The sequence below is a fragment of the Parambassis ranga genome, chromosome 20 (genome assembly GCF_900634625.1).
Source record: "Parambassis ranga chromosome 20, fParRan2.1, whole genome shotgun sequence".
NCBI classification, from domain to species: Eukaryota; Metazoa; Chordata; class Actinopteri; family Ambassidae; genus Parambassis; species Parambassis ranga.
The window spans coordinates 3,548,854-3,571,466 of NC_041040.1; the positions used below are offsets into that span (position 1 = coordinate 3,548,854).

A 22,613-nucleotide genomic window follows, 5' to 3' on the forward strand; every position below is an offset into this window, starting at 1 on the left:
AGAAGGACAAAGAGGAGCTGCCACACACTCTGTACTCACTGCTGCCCGAAACTCTGGAGACACAGTTTGTCAAAGAGATGGCTGAGACACACAGCCAGGTGTGTGTGTGTGTGTGTGTGTGTGTGTGTGTGTGTGCTATACACTCATAATTGACATATCCTGGCTGGGATGTTCCGAGCATCCGATCCACCTGGGGAGGCGTCTCGGGGCAGACCCAGCGGCTGAGAGGCTGGGCTTCACTGCTGAGGCTGCTGCCCCCATGACCCGACCCTGGAGATGGAGCAGGCGATGGACGGATGATAAATGATGTAAAATGTAAAATATGTGGGTGTGATGCTGTTGTTTGAATGATTGGGTCTTCTGGTCATTAGAAAGTCTCCCCACCTGGTCTGCAGCTCAGCTCAGACGGAGGCCGCAGACCTTCTAAACACAATGCTGTTGATGCCTTCATTGATTCTGTGTATCTGCTCCCAGAGTAAATATAAGGAGGCTGGCCGGAAGGAGCTGGCTAACAGCCTGTACTCTCTGCTGCCGGAGACCAAAGACACTCAACACGCCAAAGAGCAGACTCAGCTCTGCAGTGAGGTGAGCCGTTACTGTTCTAACCTGCTGTCATGGGGACACATGCAGCTGCTGACTGGTTGTCGTGTCTCAGAACTCATACAAGGAGGCGGGGAAGAAAGAAGCCGGCTGCTGTCTGTACGCTCAGATGCCCCAGACCATCGAGACCGCCTTCGCCAAGGAGCTGAGCAAGACGCAGAGCGACGTGAGTCCAGAGGCCTTAACCCTAAATTAACATGTGTTTAACCATGATGAAGTCCTGCTGCTCCACACACTCAGCAGAGAGCAGGCAGAGTGTGTGTGTGTGTGTGGACTCTTTAAATTTAGAGTTTTTTTAATGGGAGTGAATAAAATCAGCGCTGAAACTAGATGATGATGAGGTGAAGATGCTACAGATTCCCAGCTTACAGAGCAGATGGAGGCACTTAAACGCCCCACCATCCTGTCTCACTTTAACACACACACACTCTCACACACACACACAGTGCGTGTGTTGGTATCATTTTGTCTGCAGAAGCATGAACAGAGGGAGCAGCTGTGACGTGCTCTACAGCCTGAGGACACAGACACTGACCTACAACACACACACACAGCACACAGACACACACACACACACAGACACACAGCACACAGACACACACACACAGACACACAGCACACAGACACACACACACAGACACACAGCACACAGCACACAGACACACACACACACACAGCACACAGACACACACACACAGACACACAGCACACAGACACACACACACAGACACACAGACACACACACACGCAGACACACACACACACACAGCACACAGACACACACACAGACACTGACCTACAACACACACACACAGCACACAGACACACACACAGCACACAGACACACACACACAGACACACAGCACACAGACACACACACACAGACACACAGACACACAGACACACACACACGCAGACACACACACACACACAGCACACAGACACACACACAGACACTGACCTACAACACACACACACAGCACACAGACACACACACACGCAGACACACACACAGCACTGGTAGGCTGAGGCTCATAAACTGGGTTAGACACATCTTCACAGCTGAAGATGACACCTCGGGAAGAAGCGCTGATATAAATCCACTCAGCTCTCACATTAAACTGTGCAGCAGAGATTATGAGAGAATACACAGAATACAGAGACTGTTCAACTACACAACACTCTGACACACAACACAACAGTGCAGAGGAAACACACTGTGATGTCATGACAAGGATTTAAAGAAGACAATAAAGCATGAGAGGCGTTACACTGAGCCAGACGTAGGAGCCGTGTCTGCAGAGGAGGTGATGGGTCGGTGTCAGCCGGCCTCAGGGCAGAACATGGAAGCTGCGGGTGAACTGGGACACCGACCCGGCGCTCCTCGGGTTTCATGTCTGCTGACCGAGCAATGTAACGCTAACTGGAGCGTGTAACGTAGACCAGCTACACAACAGCAGCCAGGCGGCCACAACACTGACACACTATCAGATCAGATCTGTGGATTATCTGACCTGCTTACACACACACACACTGACACACACACACACACACACACAGAGACTCACACATACACACATACACAGACACACACACACACAGACTCACACACAGACACACACATACAGACACACACACAGACACACACACAAACACACACACACACACACACACAGACACACACAGACTCACACACAGACACACACACACAGACTCACACAGACAGACACACACACACACACACAGACAGACACACACAGACTCACACAGACAGACAGACACACACAGACTCACACAGACAGACACACACACACAGACACACAGACCTTTACCTTGATCCTCTACTGATCTGATTTGTCGTGAATTAGCGAGAGTTTTGTTCACTTCCTGTTCCTGTCGGTCTCTCTGCAGAAGTTCTATAAGGAGAAGTACAATCGAGAGAAGGGGAAGTCCACCTACACCAACATGAAGACGCTGCCTGAGGTGGAGCACGCCATGGAGGTCAACAAGAACCAGAGCGATGTAAAGACACACAACACAGCACAACACAACAGAATGTTATGAGGGAGACAACTTAAAGGAGCAGCTAGTTTAAAAACACCAGTAGACTGCAGACGTGAGCTGAAGTTATCAATAAGCTAGCCGTGGACCACGTCACAGTGGAATACCACTTTAAACCAGTAGATGGTGTAGTGAGCTAGTGTGGGATCTGTCCAACCATAGAGGAAGGATCAGCTCTGTGCGGTAAGCCTCGCCATACGTGAATTAAAGCACATCAGAAACAGCAGCGCCCCCATCAGGACAGAGGTTACAGCTGCACGCTGCTCCTTTAAGGTCTCCTCTTCGCCCTCGTTGTGTCTTCATGCTGTGACGTCGTGTCCTCCGCTGCTCTCAGGTCAGCTACAGAAAAGGAAAGGAGGAGCTTCATCACTACAACACGGCGCCTGACAGGCCCGACATCCTCAACGCCACCAACGCCGCTAAACTGGCCAGCGACGTGAGTCTGTGTGTGTGTGTGTGAGGATATGTAACCACGTCCTGTCCAACATGATTTCCATGACAACAGCTCTGTTCTCCAAGCAGAGATGCTGATTAATAATAGAAAGTGTTCTGCTGTTAACACTGAAATGTCATTATGTAAGTGAGTGCTCTACACACACGTGTGTGTGTGTGTTTGTGTGTGTGTGTGTGTGTGTGTGTGTGTAGGTGGCCTATAAGAGTACCACCAAGCAGCCTGTTTACAGCGACGGCTCCCTTCTGGATAGAACCGACATCCAGCACGCCAAAGAGGTCTCAAAGCTCTCCAGCCAGGTAACACACACAGCTTTCCCAGCATGCACTGGGCCAGGGATGGAGAACGACATCATGGTGTGGATGATGATCAGTTGGATGATCAGCCCTGCTCTCTCTCCTGCAGGTGAAATATAAGGAGAACTTTGACAGACATTTAAAGGGCCAGAGGCCTCAGTACAACCCCCTGGACTGTCTGTCCTTCAAGCACACGCAGGCTGCCGCTGCTCTGGCCAGTCAGGTGAGCGTCACATGACCCGCTGCGTACCAGGGCACAGCCGGTAACACTAAACTGAGATTAAGATTATTTATTTACACACACATGGAGCAAAATATGAAACAAACATCAACAATAAAACATAAAAAAACAATCATATAAACATGATTCAGCAGAACTGTGTTCTACCGCAGAGTCCAAAGAAACAAGCTGTGTGTGTGTGTGTGTGTGTGTGTGGTTCACTTGACACACACCCTCTGTTTGTTGTGTGGACGTAACCATGGCAACCTTTCTAAGGCAAATGGAGAGGGACTGTGGGATGAAAGCGGGAGAAGTTGAACAGGTTACACACACACAAACACACACACTCACTCACACACACACACACACTGACAAACACACACACACACACACACACACACACACACACACACACACACACACACACACACACACCCTCAGAGATGTTCAGTTTTAGCCTTCTTGCTGCCCACACAGCCACAGAACAGAGCCTTCCCACTTCACCGAGTTATGTAACAGCTTGTTGTGTGAACGCTGCCTGGTGTTCAGGAACGCTGCACACAACAGACTCACACAGTCCGGATCCCTGAAGGAGACAAACTGGAACCGAGGCCGGCGCCAAATCAGCCTGAAAAAACATCCAGCGATCCATTTAGAATGTGTTCGCCTGCTCACTGAGATGTTTTGGTGGGAATGCCCTGACCTCTAACCTCTAACGTGTCCTCTGTCCTCTGTCCTCTGTCCTCTGTCCTCCAGGTGAAGTACAAAACCAACCAGAAACCAGAAGGGTCCTCAGACCTGCCGAACCTCCTGCAGCTGGAGCACGCCCTGCACGCCAGCAGGCTGCAGAGCAACGTAAAGCACTGCGCAGCATGCTAAAACACACAGCACACACACAGCACACACACACAGCACAGACACACACACACACAGCACACACACAGCACACACACACAGCACACACACACACACACACAGCACACACACACAGCACACACACACACAGCACAGTCACTTTGCTTCACTTTAAAACACAGGAAGTGTTTTTAGAAGAATGTGTACACATTAAGTTGAACCCATCAAAATTAAAGTCTGCACCATGTCCACATATCATGAGCTCTAGGGAGGATTTTACCTGAGGTTTACCAGTGTGTGTGTGTGTGTGTGTGTGTGTGTGTGTGTGAGAGATCAGGTGGAGTACAAGAAGAAGTACGAGCAAACGAAGGCTCACTACCACATCGCTCTGGACACAGCTGAACAGCTCCACCACAAGGAGAACGCAGTGCTGCACAGCCAGGTTTTACACACACACACACACACACAGGCTTGTATCCTCTGGTAGACTTGCTCTGTTGTGTGTGACGGGGTGTGTGTTGGGGGTTTCAGGTGAAGTACAGAGAGGAGTATGAGAAGACTAAAGGTCGCTCTCAGATGGAGTTTGGAGACACTCAGACATACAAAGTGTCCAAAGAAGCTCAGAAGATGCAGAGTGAGGTAAAAAGTGTGTGTGTGTGTGTGTTTGTCAGTGTGTGTGTGTGTGTGTGTCTTTATCTGTACACTCAGAGGGTCCAGCAGACTGGAATATTAATAAAACAAGGAACAATGTAGAAATGTAAAATAGAAGGAGTGACACCATGATGAAGTTATCAGGCTCTTTACTGCATAAAACTGTGTTGGGTCACTCAGCAGGTCTGTCCCACATGTCCTCTGTGTCATAGCGTCATAAATGTTAACACACACACACACTGGTTTAATCTCTGTCCCTGCTGTGTGTCTCTATGTGTCACTGGTGTGTGTCTGTGTGTCTCTGCTCTGCTGTGTCTCTCCTGTGTGTCTCTATGTGTCACTGGTGTGTGTCTGTGTGTCTCTGCTCTGCTGTGTCTCTCCTGTGTGTCTCTCTGTCCCTGCTGTGTGTCTGTGTGTGTGTCTGTGTGTGTGTGTCTCTGCTGTGTGTGTGTCTGTGCATTTCTCTGTCCCTGCTGTGTGTGTGTGTGTCTCTGCTGTGTGTGTGTGTCTCCATGTGTCTCTCTGTCCCTGCTGTGTGTCTTTGTGTGCCTCTGCTGTGTGTGTGTCTGTGTGTCTCTCTGTCCCTGCTGTGTGTGTGTCTGTGTGTCTCTGTTGTGTGTGTGTCTGTGTGTCTCTCCTGTCTCTCAGAGGGAGTACAGAAAAGACTATGAGGAGCAGATGAAGGGTAAAGCCTTGGTGGACGTAGACCAAACGCCGGGATACCTGACAGCCCGCCATGCCAGCAGCCTGCTGAGCGAGGTAACACACACACACACACACACACACACACACACACACTCCCATCTGAAGAGGTGAAGGTTGTTGTGGTGTGGATAGGTTATTCATTGGAATGTTTTGGTGAATAACTGACACCTGTGGAGGCCTTTTGGCACCGTCAGCTGGATGTGAGGAAACCTTGTGTGCCTCCATCTTTGTAGAAGGAGTACAGGAAGGACCTGGAGCAGGAAGTGAAGGGGCGGGGCTTATCAGGTGTCGGCCTTGAGGAGACGCCTGAGCTGCTGAGGGTTAAAAAAGCCGGTCAGATACTGAACCAGGTAAAACACACACACACACACGCACGCTGTTTTGAAAGGTTGTGTGTGTGTGTGAGCAGAGCTGTGTGCGTCCACAGAAAGAGTACCGCAGGGATCTGGAGACGGAGATTCTGGGTAAAGGGATGGAGCTGAGCGCCGACGTGCTGGAGATACAGCGAGCCAAGAGAGCCTCAGAGATCCAGAGTCAGGTATCACAGCGCTGACGTGCTGGATTCATGTCATCACTGTGTTTACAGCGTGTGTGTGTGTGTGTGCTGCAGAGGTCCTACAAACAGACCGAGGCGCTCAGAGAGAACTCGTATGGGACGCTCACAGATACACCTGAACTGCTGCATGCCTCCTACCTTAAAGACATCTACAGCCAGGTGTGTGTGTGTGTGTGTGTGTGTGTGTGTGTACTCACACACAGTCATGCTTACAGCTCTCTGCCTCTCTGTAGAAGAAGTACAAGGACGAGGCGGAGCGTCTGAAGGGAAGCTACAGCATGCTGTCAGAAACTCCAGAGATGGAGCGAGTCAGAGCCAATCAGAGACACGTCAGCTCGGTGAGCCCGCCCCCTCACACACACACACACACACCTACCTTCGTCCTGATCTACTGTCAGCTTTAAACGCACACATACACACACTCACAGCGCTCTGTCGCCCCCTAGCTGAGGTACTGCTGGGACTCCAAGCTGATGAGAGGACTGATGTCATCAGTGACCGAGACGCCGGAGATCGTCCTCGCCAGAGAGAACGCCAAGAAGATCAGTGACGTGTGTTTAACACACACACACACACACACACACACACACACACACACACACTCTGGTTTAATGTGTCTGTCTGAGAGCTTTAGCCCTGGTTCTGTTCAGGTTCAGTACAGGGAGGAGGTGGGCCGTGGCACCGCTGTCATGGACACACCTGAGATGGAGCGAGTCCGACGCAACCAGGAGAACATCAGCTCAGTGAGTACACACACACACACACACACACACACACTGACTGATGATCAGAGGAAGCTTTGATCGTTTGTAGAATCAGCCTCAGCATCCCTTCTGCACTTTTCAGACTGACTGGTCACTTGTTGTGTTTCTTCTCTCATCTGATTGGTTGAAGTTGTGAGTGACTGATGGTTCATCCAATCAGAACCTGTCCGTCTTTGTTTCAGGTCAAATACAAGCAGAACGGAGGGAAGGCCACCAGTGTGGGAGTGACGCCTGAGCTGGAGAGAGTCCGACAAAACCAGGAGAACATCAGCTCGGCAAGACACACACACACACAACCAGACACACACACACACGCATCCTCACATACACACACAGCACTTATACATGTGTGAGAACGCTCAATCAGCTGTGTGTGTGTGTGTGAACAGGTGAAGTATCAGCGCGGGCTGCAGGAGGTCAGGGGGCGGAGCTGCACTGAGCTGGACACACCTGAGTACAGGCGTGTCAGGAAGTCACAGGATTCTGTCTCCATGGTAGCAGCCTGGTTGCCGTGGTTTCCACTCAGACAGTGGCAGGAGCTAACATGAGTGACGGCACCTGGGGTGGGACTGCTGCACTGATACTAACTCCACCCACCACAAGAGAGTGTGTGTCAGTGATGAATAAAGTGTTTTTACATGCTGTGTGTGTGTTTTATTTGCTCACTGACCAAATGCACCTGGACCTGTGTGTGTGTGTGTGTGTGCGTGTGTGTATGTCAGCTCTTTGCACTGTGGTCCTGACACTCACGTGTTTCCTGCTCACGTCCTCCAACAGGCAAAATACCACGAGGACTTCGAGCGGACGCGCGGTCGAGGCTTCACGCCAGGATTGGACGACCCCAGCATGGAGCGCTACCAGAGAGCCAATCAGATGATGGCAGAGGCTGGCTACAACAAGGGGCTCCACGGCCAGGCGATGGAGATGGACAGACGGCCAGGAGGCATCATCGTAGGTCAGTGACAAGTTCTACATCCTCCAGTTAGCAACGAATCAGATACTTTCTGAGATGATGAAGTCAAACTATTTGGGTTCTGTTTGGGTTCTGTTTGATTGTTTTGTTGGATGTGTTAAATGTTGTCCTCTCTCTAAAATGACACTTCCTCACCCTGTGAAGACCTAAAGGTGTGGAGGACAGACCCAGGCTCCATCTTTGATTTTGACCCTCTGGAGGACAACATTCAGTCAAAGAGCCTCCGCAGGATGTCTGGTACCTCACCTGAGTGCCCCCCACCCTCCATGTCTCATCTTGTCTAAAACTTAATTCTTTGTGTTGTGATGTGTTTGTATGTCCTCACTGTGTCCCCCGACCTGTGCTGCCCTCTGGTGGCCCCTCAGAGCGTGCCGATCGCAGGCTGAGCAGGCAGCACTCTCAGCAGTCTCTCAGCTCGCTGACCTCTGACCTCTGTGATCGCAGCAGCAGCGCAGGAACTCCCGGTACCTGAACTCATCACTTTCTGCCTCACAGCGATGTGACGGACGCACACGAGTGTGTAATCCACAGAGAAACCCCACTAACGTACACCTCAGTCTGCTTACAGGGTGCTGCATGACGGTCACTGTCATCTAACCGTCACATGACTCTGTGATGTTCACGGCAGACGAGAGACAAACTGTTTCACTCATCCTCTCTCTCTCCCTCTGTGTGTCTGTGTCTCTCGCCCAGCTCCTGTCCTCCCCGGAGCGTACCATCAGAGCGTGCAGCAGCAGCAGCAGCAGTATCACGGCTACATGCACCAGACCAGCATGTCGTCCGTCAGATCCATCACCTCACCGCCGCACTCAGCCACCATGGTGAGTGACTGGGACCACAACCTCAACGTTCTGTTGGTCCCTGAATGCATCATGTACAGAGGATCTGAAAATATTTCATCCAAAACACTGACTGATCATGTGACACACACACAGTAATCCCATCAGTCTAACCCCGCCCTCTTTGTGTCGCCTGCAGCGTGTTTACCGGGCGCTCTACGACTACGCGGCTCAGGACCACGACGAGGTCTCCTTCAGGGACGGTGATGTCATCATCAATGCTCAGCCCATCGACGAGGGCTGGATGTACGGCACCGTGCAGAGGACCGGCAAGTCCGGCATGCTGCCGGCAAACTACGTGGAGTGTTGCAACTAAAGCAGGAAGGAGGGAGAGGGGAGAGGTCAGGCGGGGGGGGCGTTTTCAGAATGAGAGCCAGCCTCAGTGTTTGAAGCAGGTGTTGGTGATGTTCTTTGCATTTCAGGGTTCTTTTTTTATTGACGTGTCCCAGTATTAAAAACACATCCAGATATTTTCCGCGACTCTTTTAAAGTTTAGCGTCAGTTCAGCTGAGCTCAGACCCTGTTAGCAGGGACCTGAATCCAGCCCCACAAACATTAAGCTGTGAGGGAGGATGCTTCACTGTAGAATATTCTGGAATACAGTGAACATCACAGACTGCTGACATCAGGTGAAAATGGATCTGAGGAAGTGAAGGAGAGGAGGATGAAGAGGCCGGGAGAAGTTAAGCATGCTGTCAATCAAACTGGAAGAAGGAAGGACAGGAGAGACACACACTAGTTAAATATGGAAAAATATGAATTCAGTGCAGCTCAGTTTAACATTTGAAACACAAGTCAAGTGACGTTTCCTTGGTTCCAGATGTGCATTAACCCAGCACTGAGAAGACAAAGGCACAGTTACTTCCTGTTTGTTAAATCTGATGAGTTACAACATTAAAGGGACAGTTCACCCCAAACCTTCACATGTTTTCGATGTCCTGCAGAGCTGGATCCACATGGAAGAGTTTCAGTTTGAGAGAATGGGACTGGATGAGACTTAGACTGGGACCTGTGGGGGCGCCTCACTGTGCAGAAGGCTGACACACACACGCTGTGTAATTTGAGGTGAACTGTCCCTTTAAAAAAATACTGTATGTCACCACCACAAATTTAAAGGATGAAAAAAGCAAAATAAATCCGCCTTCTGTCTCAGAGATGAGTGAGAAGGAAGGGGGGGGTGATCCTAAAGGTAGAAGCAGGACGTGGAGGCGACTGACATTGAATCTTTTCTGTTTGCTGAGTTTGAATCTGTGTTCAGCTCTACTTCAGTTTGTGACTTCTGCAGAAAGCAACACTAACCTCTGTGTTTGTAAAGGACTCAACTAACACACTGTGTCTCTGTTCTGTCCGTCTCCTCTCAGATGATTATTTTTATGTCTCTGAACAGACTGAGTACGTCGGACTATTTTGATACGGGGGCTCCTGTCTGTGTGTTACTGCTGTGTGTGTCCAGTACGTGGTGTTTTTAGGGTTTGCTGTCTTGCTGTGTGGATTGCATCGCGGTCATGTACTGAATATAAAACCGTCACTCAGCCATGATTTGTTATTCTAGCTGCAGAGCATTTTGTATGTTTGATTTCATGAATACTAGATGCAATAGAACATAATTTACTGAATATTCACGTGTTGATTTTTGGTGTCATTTTATAAATCCTTTTGTTTTTTTGGCTTCTAATGTCACCGCCGTAAAGCAGTTTTTTTTGTTTAGACATTATGCCATCACAGATTATAATACATTTATTTACATATTATTTGAATTATGTATCACTCAGTCTCAGTTGTTTTATTTTGCCATATTATAATTGCAGTGTGTTCCATGTGGGAGAAATAAAACAAATCTGTCAACAGAAGTCTCTTCTCATTCAAAGGAAAATAAAATCACCATTTTTATTTTTTTTTACATAGAATATTTTTATTCATTCTGGGTATATTTCATTGGCATGTTCCATCCAGCGACAAACTGTTTTTAAATGTTTTTAATGGGAGGAAATAAGTGTTACACTATATAAACTATAATGACATTATTTTAAATAATTAACCTAATTATTTTGTCATTAATAAACTACACAAATTATTTGTTCTGTTCTCGAATGTTTATTTTAAATTTTCAAAAACTTTTTAAAAACTAATTTTCCCGCTGATATTGATACTTTTAATTTTGATTTCGGAACTTTGTTTTGAACTTTATATATATATATATATATATATATATTTTTTTTTATTTTTTTTTTAATTTAAATGACACCTAACGTAAAGCGTCCAAACAGCTCCCACTTCCGGTGTTGTATTGTTTCTCACTTCCGGTCTACTGATCTCGCGCTAAAACTAGTGTATGAAGCTCGCGGCTGATTAACCTCAAGCTGCTCTCAGACTAACTATAACTAGTTGTATAGATAACTAATATATAATTATAACTAGTTATATAGATAGTTATATAGATAACTAGTTAGTTAGTTATATAGATAACTAGTTATCACGTCACCTGACGCACCACGTTACGTTCAGGTTGGGTGACAGCGGCTCTCTGAGGGGGGGGCGGAACACGCCATCTGGTCTGTATGTACTGCGCAGGCGCCGTGGTGATTGTAACGGAAGCGGCACGGCGGTGTTCACAGCCTGGCTGTCTGACCGACACTGAATGAGAACGCACTGATTTCGACCTGAAAATGATGAAACTTCTGCCCAAGCTGCTGCTGCTGCTGCTGTTAGCCTTCCCGGCGACTCTCCTCGTCAAAGGTAAGCGTGTGGCGCGGCTGCACGGAAAGGGCCGACGCTTCTGTAGCTTTAACATGCTAATAGTGTTAGCAGCGGAGCTAAGTGGCTGCTGCTGGGAGAAGGCCGTTCCCCGTTTGACATGTGCAAACCGAAAGAAACGCTGAATATAAAACTTGTCTGTGTGAACGCGGCACACCGTCTGTTCCAGTCTTTTCTTACAGCGAGTGTCTAATATTATAATTTATGGCGTTTAGTGTTTGCCAGAAAACAGCTTATCCTCCTGCTTAGACTGACGTGTCCTTACTGTTAGCATTTAGCCATGAAGCTAAGCAGTCTGTTAACGCGCATTTAACAGCGCCTGGGACACTTAATAACGTCAACTCTTTTTAAATGGACTTTTTAAAACTCCACAGTATTTGTGGTGTACGCTGCTAACAGTAACATACACACGGGCAGCAAAGTGGATAAAGTCCGTTTTGTTAGCTTAGCTAGCTAATATAGCATAAACACAGAAGTGCTAATGTTATGTAAAATCCCCGCTAAGTTGATGTAAGTAGATTATTAGTGTCGATTATTATGAGCTGTTCACTTTGTAGTCTTACATTGTGATTGTTTAAAGCTGGTTGTGTGTTAGTGGACTCTACGGGCTGCATGGTGTCCACAGGCTAAGCTAACATTTATCAGTCAATCAGTTGTGTTATCAATGATTTTAAGTGTGCCCAGTTGAAGGAGGAGCTGAAAAGCTGCAGCTGCATTAAATAACAAAGCTGAATGTCATATTGTGAATAAAGAAAACATACAAATGAATATTTCATAGAGATATAAAGTACATGTCACCTCTGGCTCTGTGTCCCTTCAGATTTACTGTTGAATAAACAAACTAACAAAAAACTTTCAGCGTCTTTTGCCTGCTTTGTTGTGAAGGCTTTGTGGACGTGTTCAGTTTTCCTTGAGTTGTCTCAGACAGGTGTGGAGTCTGATCCATAATAAAGCCTTTTTCCTGCTGTACAGGGCCGGTGGCAACAGCCCAGGATCTGACTGAGGATGAGGAGGCTGAGGCTGTGGATGAAGATGTTGTTGACGATGTGACGGCTGAAGATGAGGATGACGAGGCAGAAGTGGAAGACGATGAAAATGCAGAACTGGTGGGTGATTAGTTTGAGCCTATGAATCAGCAGGACGCCTCGCCGCCCTCTGCAGCAGCCACAGACTCATCCCTAAACCGTGTGTGTTTGTGTGTGTAGACGGAAGAAAAAGAAGATGAAGAGGAGGAAGCGCTGGTTGGAGAGGTGAAGGCTTCCCCCAACGCCGACACCACCATCCTCTTCGTCAAAGGAGAAGGTGACTGTGTTCTCTGTGCAGTGAGGGGGGGGGGGGCGCTCCTCCGCTGCTCTCAGTCTGATCCATGTCCTCCTCTCTCTGCAGACTTCCCAGCCAACAACATCGTCAAGTTCCTGCTCGGCTTCACCAACAAAGGGCCCGAGAACTTCGTGGTGGAGTCTCTGGACGCTTCGTTCCGTTACCCACAGGTGTGCATCACTGGTAAACTCTAAATAAAGAATGAATACAAACCTTCCTGCTCTCTGACACGGAGCTCTTGGTCCCGTTAGGATTACCAGTTCTACATCCAGAACTTCACCGCTCTGCAGCTCGGCATCGTCGTCCCTCCCAGCAGGCAGGCCACCTTTGAGTACTCCTTTATCCCTGCAGAGCCAATGGGAGGGCGGCCGTTCGGACTCGTCATCAACCTCAACTACAAGGACAGCAGCGTAAGGATGATGGCGTTAAACTCTTCAAAAACCTGGATTCTGTTTAAAGTTCTGAAACTTCACTCCTTGCTCTCTTCCCTCCTGCAGGGGAACGTGTTCCAGGATGCCGTGTTCAACCAGACCGTCACCATCACTGAGAAGGAAGACGGGCTCGATGGAGAAACGTGAGCTTTGATTTTAGTTTTCAGACCTTCCTTTTGTCAATCGCCGCATCTGCTCTCCTTCTCATGTGATCTTCGTCTTCTCTCCCAGAATCTTCATGTACATCTTCCTGTCCGGCCTCGGGCTGCTCGTCGTCGTCGGCCTCCATCAGCTGCTGGAGTCCAGAAAGGTATCAATGTTTTTATTTCATTAACTGAACAGCTGACTGACCGGACTGTCAGCTCTCCAGTGACTGTCGACCTCTCATACGTCTGTCTGTCTGCAGAGGAGGCGCCCAGCTCCAAAGGTAGAAATGGGAACTTCGAGCCACAACGGCGTTGACCTGAGCTGGATCCCTCAGGAAACACTCAACCAGATCAGTACGTGTTCTTCACACACACACACACACACTGTGTGTAACCCCTGAGCGTGATGACATGAACTCTTTGTCCTCGGAGCTCTCTCTCCTCACAGAATCGGCTGACGTGCCTGCGCGGGCGTCTGTGTTTTCTTCCTGCTTCAGAATGACCTTTAACCTCCACTGTGCATGCCGGTCACTCACCTTCTTCTCTTTCTCTCTCTGCCTTCCTTGCTGTCATGTTTTCCTGCGTCTTCAGTGCAGAGTCGCAGAGGTGAGGTCTGCTGTGTGTGTGTGACTGGACTCTTCTTTCGTTTTGTGTGTTCTTGCATGTTTGCACTTTCTGTTCCTAAACCAGACACCTAGTTTAATTCCCTATTGGGGCGTTGTAACAACATGACAGCTGTCCTTATTTAAAGATTAAAATGTCCTCCTCGATCAGACCACCTGTCCCTCAAATTCTGCCAAAGATGGAATGTTTAAAACTGGCTGCATGACACTGATGGAAGCTCTAACAGCTAACATGCTAGGCTAGCTGTTCTCATCTGCCACAGCAGCATCAGAACGTCTTTGTCCTTCTCATCTGCAGTGCTCCACTCTCTGCTTCATTTGGTCCTCACGTTTTTATTTCCTTTAACTTTGTTGCTGTCTGGAGGCAAAAATGGAGAATTTTGTAGGTCGACCAAAAATATTTTAGCTTTTGGCAGCTGCTCACATTTTATAGTATATGTTGTTTTTGTAATGTCGTCCATTATTTAAGATGTTAGACTCTGGATTACAGTGGATTAAACTCCAACAACAACAATGTCCGAGTCTGGTAAGTGTCAGCAGAGAAGTGAGGGAGGCTGAAGCTTTGGCTGCAGGTGATCAGACTCTCGTCACGCTGACATGCTCCCAGATCTGGTGGTTTGGGGGGGTTTACTCTCACAGAATAACAGTCTAAACATATCTAACTATGACTCTACAATGAATGAGCCAGCAGCAAATATTGATTTTCATTTTTTTAATCATCGATTTTTGTGCAATGATTAGAACTGCATTATCTCCTATCGCTGACGCCATCGATCAGGTGTGCGTCTCCTCTCTCTCGCAGGCGTTCTTCCTCCATCACACTCTTCTTTTTCCTCTGCAGACAAAGCGTCTCCAAGAAGATCTCCTCGCAAACGGGGTCAGAAGCGCTCGGTCGGCTCCGACGAGTGACGGGCGCCTGATGCCACGTCGACAAAACTCCACCCACCGGTCAAACGCAGTAGGAGAGGAAGAGGAGGAGGAGGAAGAGGCGGCGGACTGTGAGCTCTGCCTTCTGCTGAGAAACTTTAACCAGTGCCAAGCACAGCGACGGCTGGCTCTCTGCTTTCAACTTACAAACTGTTGAACACACACACACACACACACACACACAGTTTTTGAGATGTGGAGAGGACGCTCCTCCTCCAGGCAGTACAGACCATTCTCTGAGTTTTTGATTTGAGAGCCTTAGTGAGGTGTCTGCTGATGTCATCATTGTGAGACAGTATTGATTGTTTGTTTTTGTTTACCTCTCACTCTGGTGTTGGGGGGGGGGTTAATCATCACAGGATTTTTTTCTGTTTGAATCCTTTCAGCGCTCTGACGTGTTGTTTTTTTTTTGTATTAAGAGATTTTTTTCAGTTTTTCTCTTCGGTTCTTCTTCGTTGGTTTCGTAGAGTCTCGCTCCTCCACCGTTCAGTTCCTCTCCTCAGAGCCGTCCTTCTGTCGACCTGTAGCAGCACTCGGATCTTTTTTTTTTATGGAATTTCATGTTAAAATTATGGGAAAAATAAATCTTTTTACAAACTGCAGCATGTTCAGTCAAACATGGACGTCTGTTTTCTCTCCATTAAAACACACACACACGTTTAAGGTGTGTGTGTTTGACCCAAACACTCCGTGTGACGGTGGCACTGAAGCTAAAATCATGAGGGTTTTCCTGTTTGCAGCTTGTTTGAATCAGAAACGTTTGTTTGTTTTTCCTTCTCTGGATCGTGTTGAAGTGGCTGAAGCTCTGGTGTAAATACTGGCTGATGGACTCTGAGCAAATTTACTGCTAATTTATTCAAGTGACAGCTCGGGCTTCAGCGGGGGAGGTGGGGGGGGGGTGTTTATTTACTGTATGTGTTTCCTTTTTACCACTAGGGGGCGCCACGGGGGGACTTTCACTGCTGAAACAGACACCTGTTCGGCCTGTTGGTGGCGCTCCGTCCTCCACAGAGAGGGTTGGGGGGGGGGGGCTGTCACTTGTAGAAACAGGCTTTTCTTTTATCTGCTTTTAAATGTGCAGGAAAATAAAGTTTGATGATTTGCTGTATGTTGCAGCTTCTTCCTTGACCCTTATTTAAATACTTTCAGTTTGTTCTTTAAACAATGTATTAAGACTTTTTAATAGTCACATGTTCTAATCGGATTATTTATTATATATAATATTTATATAGTATTTAACCACATATGCTCTGATTCTGAGGCAGAAGTTAAAGGTTAAGCTTTAAAAAGAGTTCCTGTCCAAACAAATATGTATAAACTGTGAAGAGTTAAATAATCATCATTTTTTCATAAAATTAGTTTATTTTCAGCAGTCCTCTGCATGAATTTTTAAATGTAAAGATTGCACTAAGTCTTTATAAATGACACTGGATGCTTCAAAGTTATAAAAGGCTGCAGAGTTTATTAATATTCCAACACATCCTTCGGCATGATGCCATCTGTCCTGCGTATTGATCCACCTTTAGCTCGTATTTAATTGTATTTGAGTGGTTCAGTAATTGTCAGGGCATCACGTGAAGTGTTCACATGACGTCTGTGCTTGTCTCTCATTGTCTTCATATATTCCAGGCTTTGTGCAGGATATTTACACAGCAGCGGGTCAGTCACAGAGCAGCAGCCCAGTCACAGAGCAGCGGGTCAGTCACAGAGCAGCAGCAGCCCAGTCACAGAGCAGCAGCCCAGTCACGGAGCAGCAGCCCAGTCACAGAGCAGCAGCGGCCCAGTCACAGAGCAGCGGCCCAGTCACAGAGCAGCAGGTCAGTCACGGAGCAGCAGCCCAGTCACAGAGCAGCGGTTCAGTCACAGAGCAGCAGGTCAGTCACGGAGCAGCAGCCCAGTCACAGAGCAGCGGGTCAGTCACAGAGCAGCAGCAGCCCAGTCACAGAGCAGCAGCCCAGTCACGGAGCAGCAGCCCAGTCACAGAGCAGCAGCGGCCCAGTCACAGAGCAGCGGCCCAGTCACAGAGCAGCAGGTCAGTCACGGAGCAGCAGCCCAGTCACAGAGCAGCACGTCAGTCACAGAGCAGCAGCCCAGTCACAGAGCAGTAGGTCAGTCACAGAGCAGCAGCGGCCCAGTCACAGAGCAGCGGGTCAGTCACAGAGCAGCAGGTCAGTCCCACCATCACATCCATCAGAATGGATCAGATCTGACACAGACCTGTCTTCACAGCCTGGTGTTTTATGTTTCTCATGTGAGCTCAGATCAGACTTGTCGTGCAGCTATGTGAGGAATTCCTGCCGCCGGGGTGAAGCTGTGTCACTGAATGCCAAGAATGTTCAGAGAAAATCATTTTTCCTTCCACAGCGTCAGCATTTTTTCCTTCCACTGCACAGAAGTGAAAGTTATGAGTCATTGAAAGCATCAGTGTATACGTGTGGTTAGCTTAGCATAACAAAAGGAGCATGCCTGCACAGAGCAGCATTCCTCTACATGCTCTGACCTCTGCAGCTCTACATGCTGTTAGCATGCTGTTAGCATGTAGAGCTGCTGAGGTCAGAACCTAACCTGCTAAAGATAGCATGCTACTCTCACATGCTCCTACCACTAGGTGGCATATTGAGTCAGAGCAGTGTGCAGTCTGCCCTCAGTCCATCCAGAGACCGTCCAGCTGGACCGCCTGCTTTGGTGCTGACAGACGTGCAGCTGTGTGTGGTGCAGCTCGCCGTGGTGGCTGCTGTGTTTACATCAGCTCAGCTTCTACTTCCTGCTGCTCTCTGATGTCGACCTTTGAGCTGATAAGCCTTATCTTTTTCTTTTGATGCTGTAAAACTGGTTTGGCTTCATGTTTCAGTTTTGAGTTTCTGCAGGTGGAGACTTGGCCATCCTCCAGTCAAACTATACATATTTTCTGCTGCATGTGTTCCGCCTGTGAAGGAACGCTACCGTGGCACAGGACCAAAGACACCTCCAGTCCAACCAGTTTTCTCCGGTCGAGCTTTAAAGAGCGAAGCGGCACGGACTCCTGTGAGTTCAGTTTGTGATGTTGGAGGATAAACTGAGGTCCAGACTCCAGCTGAGGGTGAGTCTTCATGTCATCTGTTCTCAGGATTAGGATTAAACACAGATTTTACTGGATTAGCCACAACCCAAGGAGAGCCAGATTCACTTTGTGTCACCTGTAGGATTCAAGATTTAAGCAGTTTATTGTCCAATGCAGAGCAATGTTAAATGTTCGGTCAGTGTTCAGCAGCCTGATGGCCTGTGGATAAAAACAGTTTTTTAGTCTGTGTTTCGTGTTCAGATGGTTGTTCGCAGTTCTTCAGGACGCATCGTTAGAGCCTTAAATTGCGCTGAACACTGAACACACTGCGACACTGCTGAACGGATCCAGTTACAGGCAGCTCGGCTCATGTAGCAGGTGTGTGAATTGTGTAATAGCACAAAAGACAACTTCCTGTTCTGGTTGGCTCAGCTCTCCATTTATCAAGAGACATCCTGGAAAGACAGCAAAGACAGCAGGACCATGTCTCACAGCCAGAGGGACAATACACACACGGTGATCCGTGTGGCCTTTAAAGGCATCACAGCAGCACATCTGAACCTCTCAGCTCTTCTCTTCAGGGGTCCATCGTCAGCTTCCTCCTCCTAACCCCATCAGAATCCTCTGCTCTGACCTCATGTCCTCTCTCAGCACGTCCACGTCTCCCTTTGACCTTCCTCTTGACCTCTTGCCAGGCCATCTAAACATGTCCTCACAGTCTCCACATGTCCTCTCTGACTTTGTCCAAACGGCCCACCTGAGCTGTCCCTCTGATGAGCTGGTTCCTGATCCTGTCCATCCTCGTCACTCCTTAAGAGAACCTCTTCGTCCGCTCTACCTCTTGTCTTCTCCTCACTGCTACAGTCTCTGCTCCATAGATGGCGCTAAATCACACTGTCCTGTGGAGAAACTGTACAACAACTGGTACAAAAAGGCAAACTAATGGTCCCTCCAGGACAACATGAATCACATGAATAAGTTAAATATTTACATGGCACTCTTCTACCACCTCACAGGGCTTGTGAGCAGACTGGGGTTAGGTGTCTTGCCCAGGGACACATCCGCATGCCGTCAGGGTGGGATTGAACCGCCAACCTGTGGTTAGTGGACAAGTGCTCTTGACACCTGTTGTGTTGTTAGCAAAATGTCTGAGCAGGACACTGTTGTGAGGCTGACGTGGCTTTCTGTTAAAGAGTGAATGGAAGAGGTGAGCTAGCTGTTAGCTTAGCTTCTGATTCTATTGAGTGGATTTGATAGTTAGCTAGCTTTCTGATTGGACCCATGATGTTTAACTAGTGACCAGCAGTGTGGGTTTCAGCCAACAGTGATGCTAACATGAGTAATACTGTCAGCTAGCCAGCTAGCTCAGAGTTAGCTTCATTCCTGCAGTGGTCCTGTGAGTCTGGCGGAAGGACTGAAGTCTGTGAGTGGAACATGTGAACACAGCAGTGGAAACTGTGTGAACTGGAAACGATCCAGGAAGTCTGTAAACAGCTTTGAGTGTGATTGACAGCTGAACAAAAGGAGGCGGGAACGTTTATTTGTCTGTTTCTCTGGACCGTTCCTCCATAAACACAATGCTGTGTGAGCGTGAAGGAAACTCACGTCCTCTGAGTTTATTCTGAGTGTTCCATACTTTACAAGTTCATTCCAAATGAACAATTAAAACAATAGTTTAAAAATATACTCCATTAAAACATGCAAGTAATCCATATTTATTGATTAGCTTCTACAGCTGCTAATCATCATGAAGCACACACACACACACACACACTCATTCTTAGTACTTCAGATCAGTTTCCTGAAGTAATCTGATTACTCCTTCCAGCACTCATGCAGCTGCAGATGTCAGAATGAGGCTGTGTGACGGATACGAGCACGACGGGCAGACAGCTGCAGCACCCAGCTGCGCCACAGGGAGGCGCCGCTCGCTGCCTGCAGGGTGAGTTGACACATCTGTACACTGTGTGTTATCATAGGAAGCACTGAGAGGCTGACGGCGGGGCACAGATCGTCCTGCTGACACTAACATGTCCACTGTGTTTCAGTCATAACCAGCTGATCGACTACCTGGACATTAAGTCGGCCATTTATCTGCTGATGTCACACAATCAGAACCCGGAGCTGATCAAGATGCAGCCTGCAGTGAAGTAAGACCCCCCCCACCACACACACACACACACACACAGGAAGTCACCACATGGCTGACTGTGTGCTGACTGATGATGATGATGATGATGATAAAGATGATGATGGTGATGGTGAAGATAATGATGATGATGATGATGATGATGATGATGATGATGATGATGGTGATGGTGATGGTGAAGATGATGATGATGATGTTGATAAAGATGATGATGATGATGAAGTTGATGATGATGAAGATGATGATGATGATGATGATGATGATGTTGATAAAGATGATGATGATGAAGTTGATGATGATGATGATGATGATGAAGATGATGATGGTGATGGTGAAGATGATGATGATGATGAAGATGATGATGATGATGTTGATAAAGATGATGATGATGAAGTTGATGATGATGATGATGATGATGAAAATGATGATGGTGATGAAGATGATGTTGATAAAGATGATGATGATGATGAAGATGATGATGATGATGATGATGTTGATAAAGATGATGATGATGAAGTTGATGATGATGATGATGATGATGAAGATGATGATGGTGATGGTGAAGATGATGATGATGATGAAGATGATGAAGATGATGATGATGATGATGATGTTGATAAAGATGATGATGATGAAGTTGATGATGATGATGATGATGATGAAGATGATGATGGTGATGGTGAAGATGATGATGATGATGAAGATGATGATGATGATGTTGATAAAGATGATGATGATGAAGTTGATGATGATGATGATGAAAATGATGATGGTGATGAAGATGATGTTGATAAAGATGATGATGATGATGAAGATGATGATGGTGATGAAGATGATGATGATGATGGTGGTGTGTGTGTGTCCTCTTGCAGGCTGGTGTGTGTGAGGACCAGCAGTAAGGGACCAGTTCCATGCTTTTAGTCCGTCCTGTGGCTCACAGTGAGTCCTCCTCTCACTGATCACACCACGCTTCGTTTTTAACCACAAATGTCTTCCACGGGTTACCATGCTGTCGCCATGGAGACGGAGGGAGAGGCCGCTCCACCTTGTATTTAAAGTCGAGCTCTGCTGGAAACAGGAGGAGCTTCCGTTAACAAAAATGAAACTAGAATGAGGTGTCAGGACTGTGCAGCCTGAGAACAAGTCAAACCACCAGGAGGCGCTGCACAACCAAAGTCTAAACTCTACAGGTTTCCTCTCTAAAATGGAACTACTCTGTTTTTCTGTATTCTGCACGTCATAACACACACACACACACACACACACACACAGCAGTGGTGGGATGTAAAGTGTCTATTTATACGTCTTTTTACTTACGGACCGATAACAGGGCAGACTTCAGATTTCCCTCCATGACACGTGGCAGCTGTGATCTGTACTTTCTGCTCCTCTGCATTTCCAGTGTTTGTTGTTACATTTTATGAACAGGTTCTCCAACATGTCTCCTCCAGCTACACTAAAATCTGGATGGTGTTTCTGTCTCTGAGGTTTGAACCAATCAGGGCTGTGTGAAGTATGTGCAGGGAGTTCCGAGCTTCAGGACCTGCTGCAGTCATTTTTGGGTTATTTATAATGAAACTGATTTTATAACTAATAGTGTGGTTAAAGAGAAGCTTGTAAGTGCTCTGTGGCTTCTGTTGTGTAGTCATATAAAGTCTGTTGTGTAGTCATATAAAGTGTTGTCATGCTGATGCACACACACACACACACACACACACACATCTGTATGGCCTGTATCTGTGCATCCAAATAAAAACGCACCTGTCTGCTGGATCCCTGTGAGCACGTGGTTTATGTCATCAATGTTATCATCACAGTGGTTCCGTGTCGCTGTCTGAGTTTTATCGCTGTGTTGATATAAGTGAGTGAAGCGGAACGTTCGTCTGGCTGTTCTTGTTTCCGGGGGACTGACAGCGTGGAGCGCGGACCTGCGCTAATTGCTTCACCTGCTTTGAACAGGTGAGTGGAGCATGCGGAAGTTACACGGCGGGTGTGTGTGTGTGTTTGTGAGCACTTGTAAATTAGTTAAAGTGTGTTTCTGTGACTTTTAAACGGTTAAATGAGCGGAACGAAATGACGCAAATGTCGCGTGGATGCGCCGCCGCAGGAGGAAACGCGGGAATGTTCCGGATGTTCTGAATGTTCTGCTGTTCACGCTGTGGTTGGAGCTTCTGGACTTGATGACGTTTCTCTGCTCAGCAGCGTCATCAGTTTCCCACCAAACAGTTAGAGCTGATGGAGAACTGATGGAG

At 47.6% G+C, this 22,613-nt stretch overlaps 3 protein-coding genes and 1 long non-coding RNA gene across 6 annotated transcripts in view; 3 read left to right on the top strand and 1 right to left on the bottom strand.

Annotated features, from left to right (window-relative positions):
* Positions 1-10,650, top strand: part of LOC114452871 (LIM zinc-binding domain-containing Nebulette-like) — a 46,777-nt gene extending 36,127 nt beyond the window's left edge. The window contains exons 5-7 of the mRNA XM_028432393.1: positions 7,937-8,114; positions 8,826-8,953; positions 9,111-10,650. Coding sequence (XP_028288194.1) covers positions 7,937-8,114; positions 8,826-8,953; positions 9,111-9,287 — 483 coding nt within the window. The 3' untranslated portion in view covers positions 9,288-10,650. The remainder of the gene's footprint in view (positions 1-7,936; positions 8,115-8,825; positions 8,954-9,110) is intronic.
* The window catches only part of LOC114452823 (NLR family CARD domain-containing protein 3-like), a 1,046,161-nt gene that overhangs the window by 453,180 nt on the left and 570,368 nt on the right, over positions 1-22,613 (bottom strand). The window lies entirely within an intron of this gene.
* LOC114452869 (translocon-associated protein subunit alpha-like) lies at positions 11,531-15,789 on the top strand. 2 transcript variants are annotated; one of them, XM_028432389.1, is made up of 10 exons: positions 11,531-11,707; positions 12,698-12,831; positions 12,931-13,027; positions 13,112-13,215; positions 13,297-13,455; positions 13,543-13,619; positions 13,708-13,786; positions 13,883-13,976; positions 14,214-14,228; positions 15,087-15,789. In XM_028432389.1, exons 1-10 carry the CDS (start codon positions 11,638-11,640, stop codon positions 15,152-15,154), a joined length of 897 nt encoding a protein of 298 aa, XP_028288190.1. In that variant the 5' UTR covers positions 11,531-11,637; the 3' UTR covers positions 15,155-15,789. The 2 variants fall into 2 exon arrangements, with proteins under 2 accessions (XP_028288190.1, XP_028288191.1); XM_028432390.1 differs by lacking the exon at positions 14,214-14,228 and having other exon boundaries at positions 11,532-11,707.
* On the top strand, positions 18,047-22,134 carry LOC114452891 (uncharacterized). The gene is made up of 4 exons (XR_003672373.1): positions 18,047-18,251; positions 20,041-20,154; positions 20,261-20,362; positions 21,234-22,134. It is a non-coding gene; the product is annotated as an uncharacterized LOC114452891 (long non-coding RNA).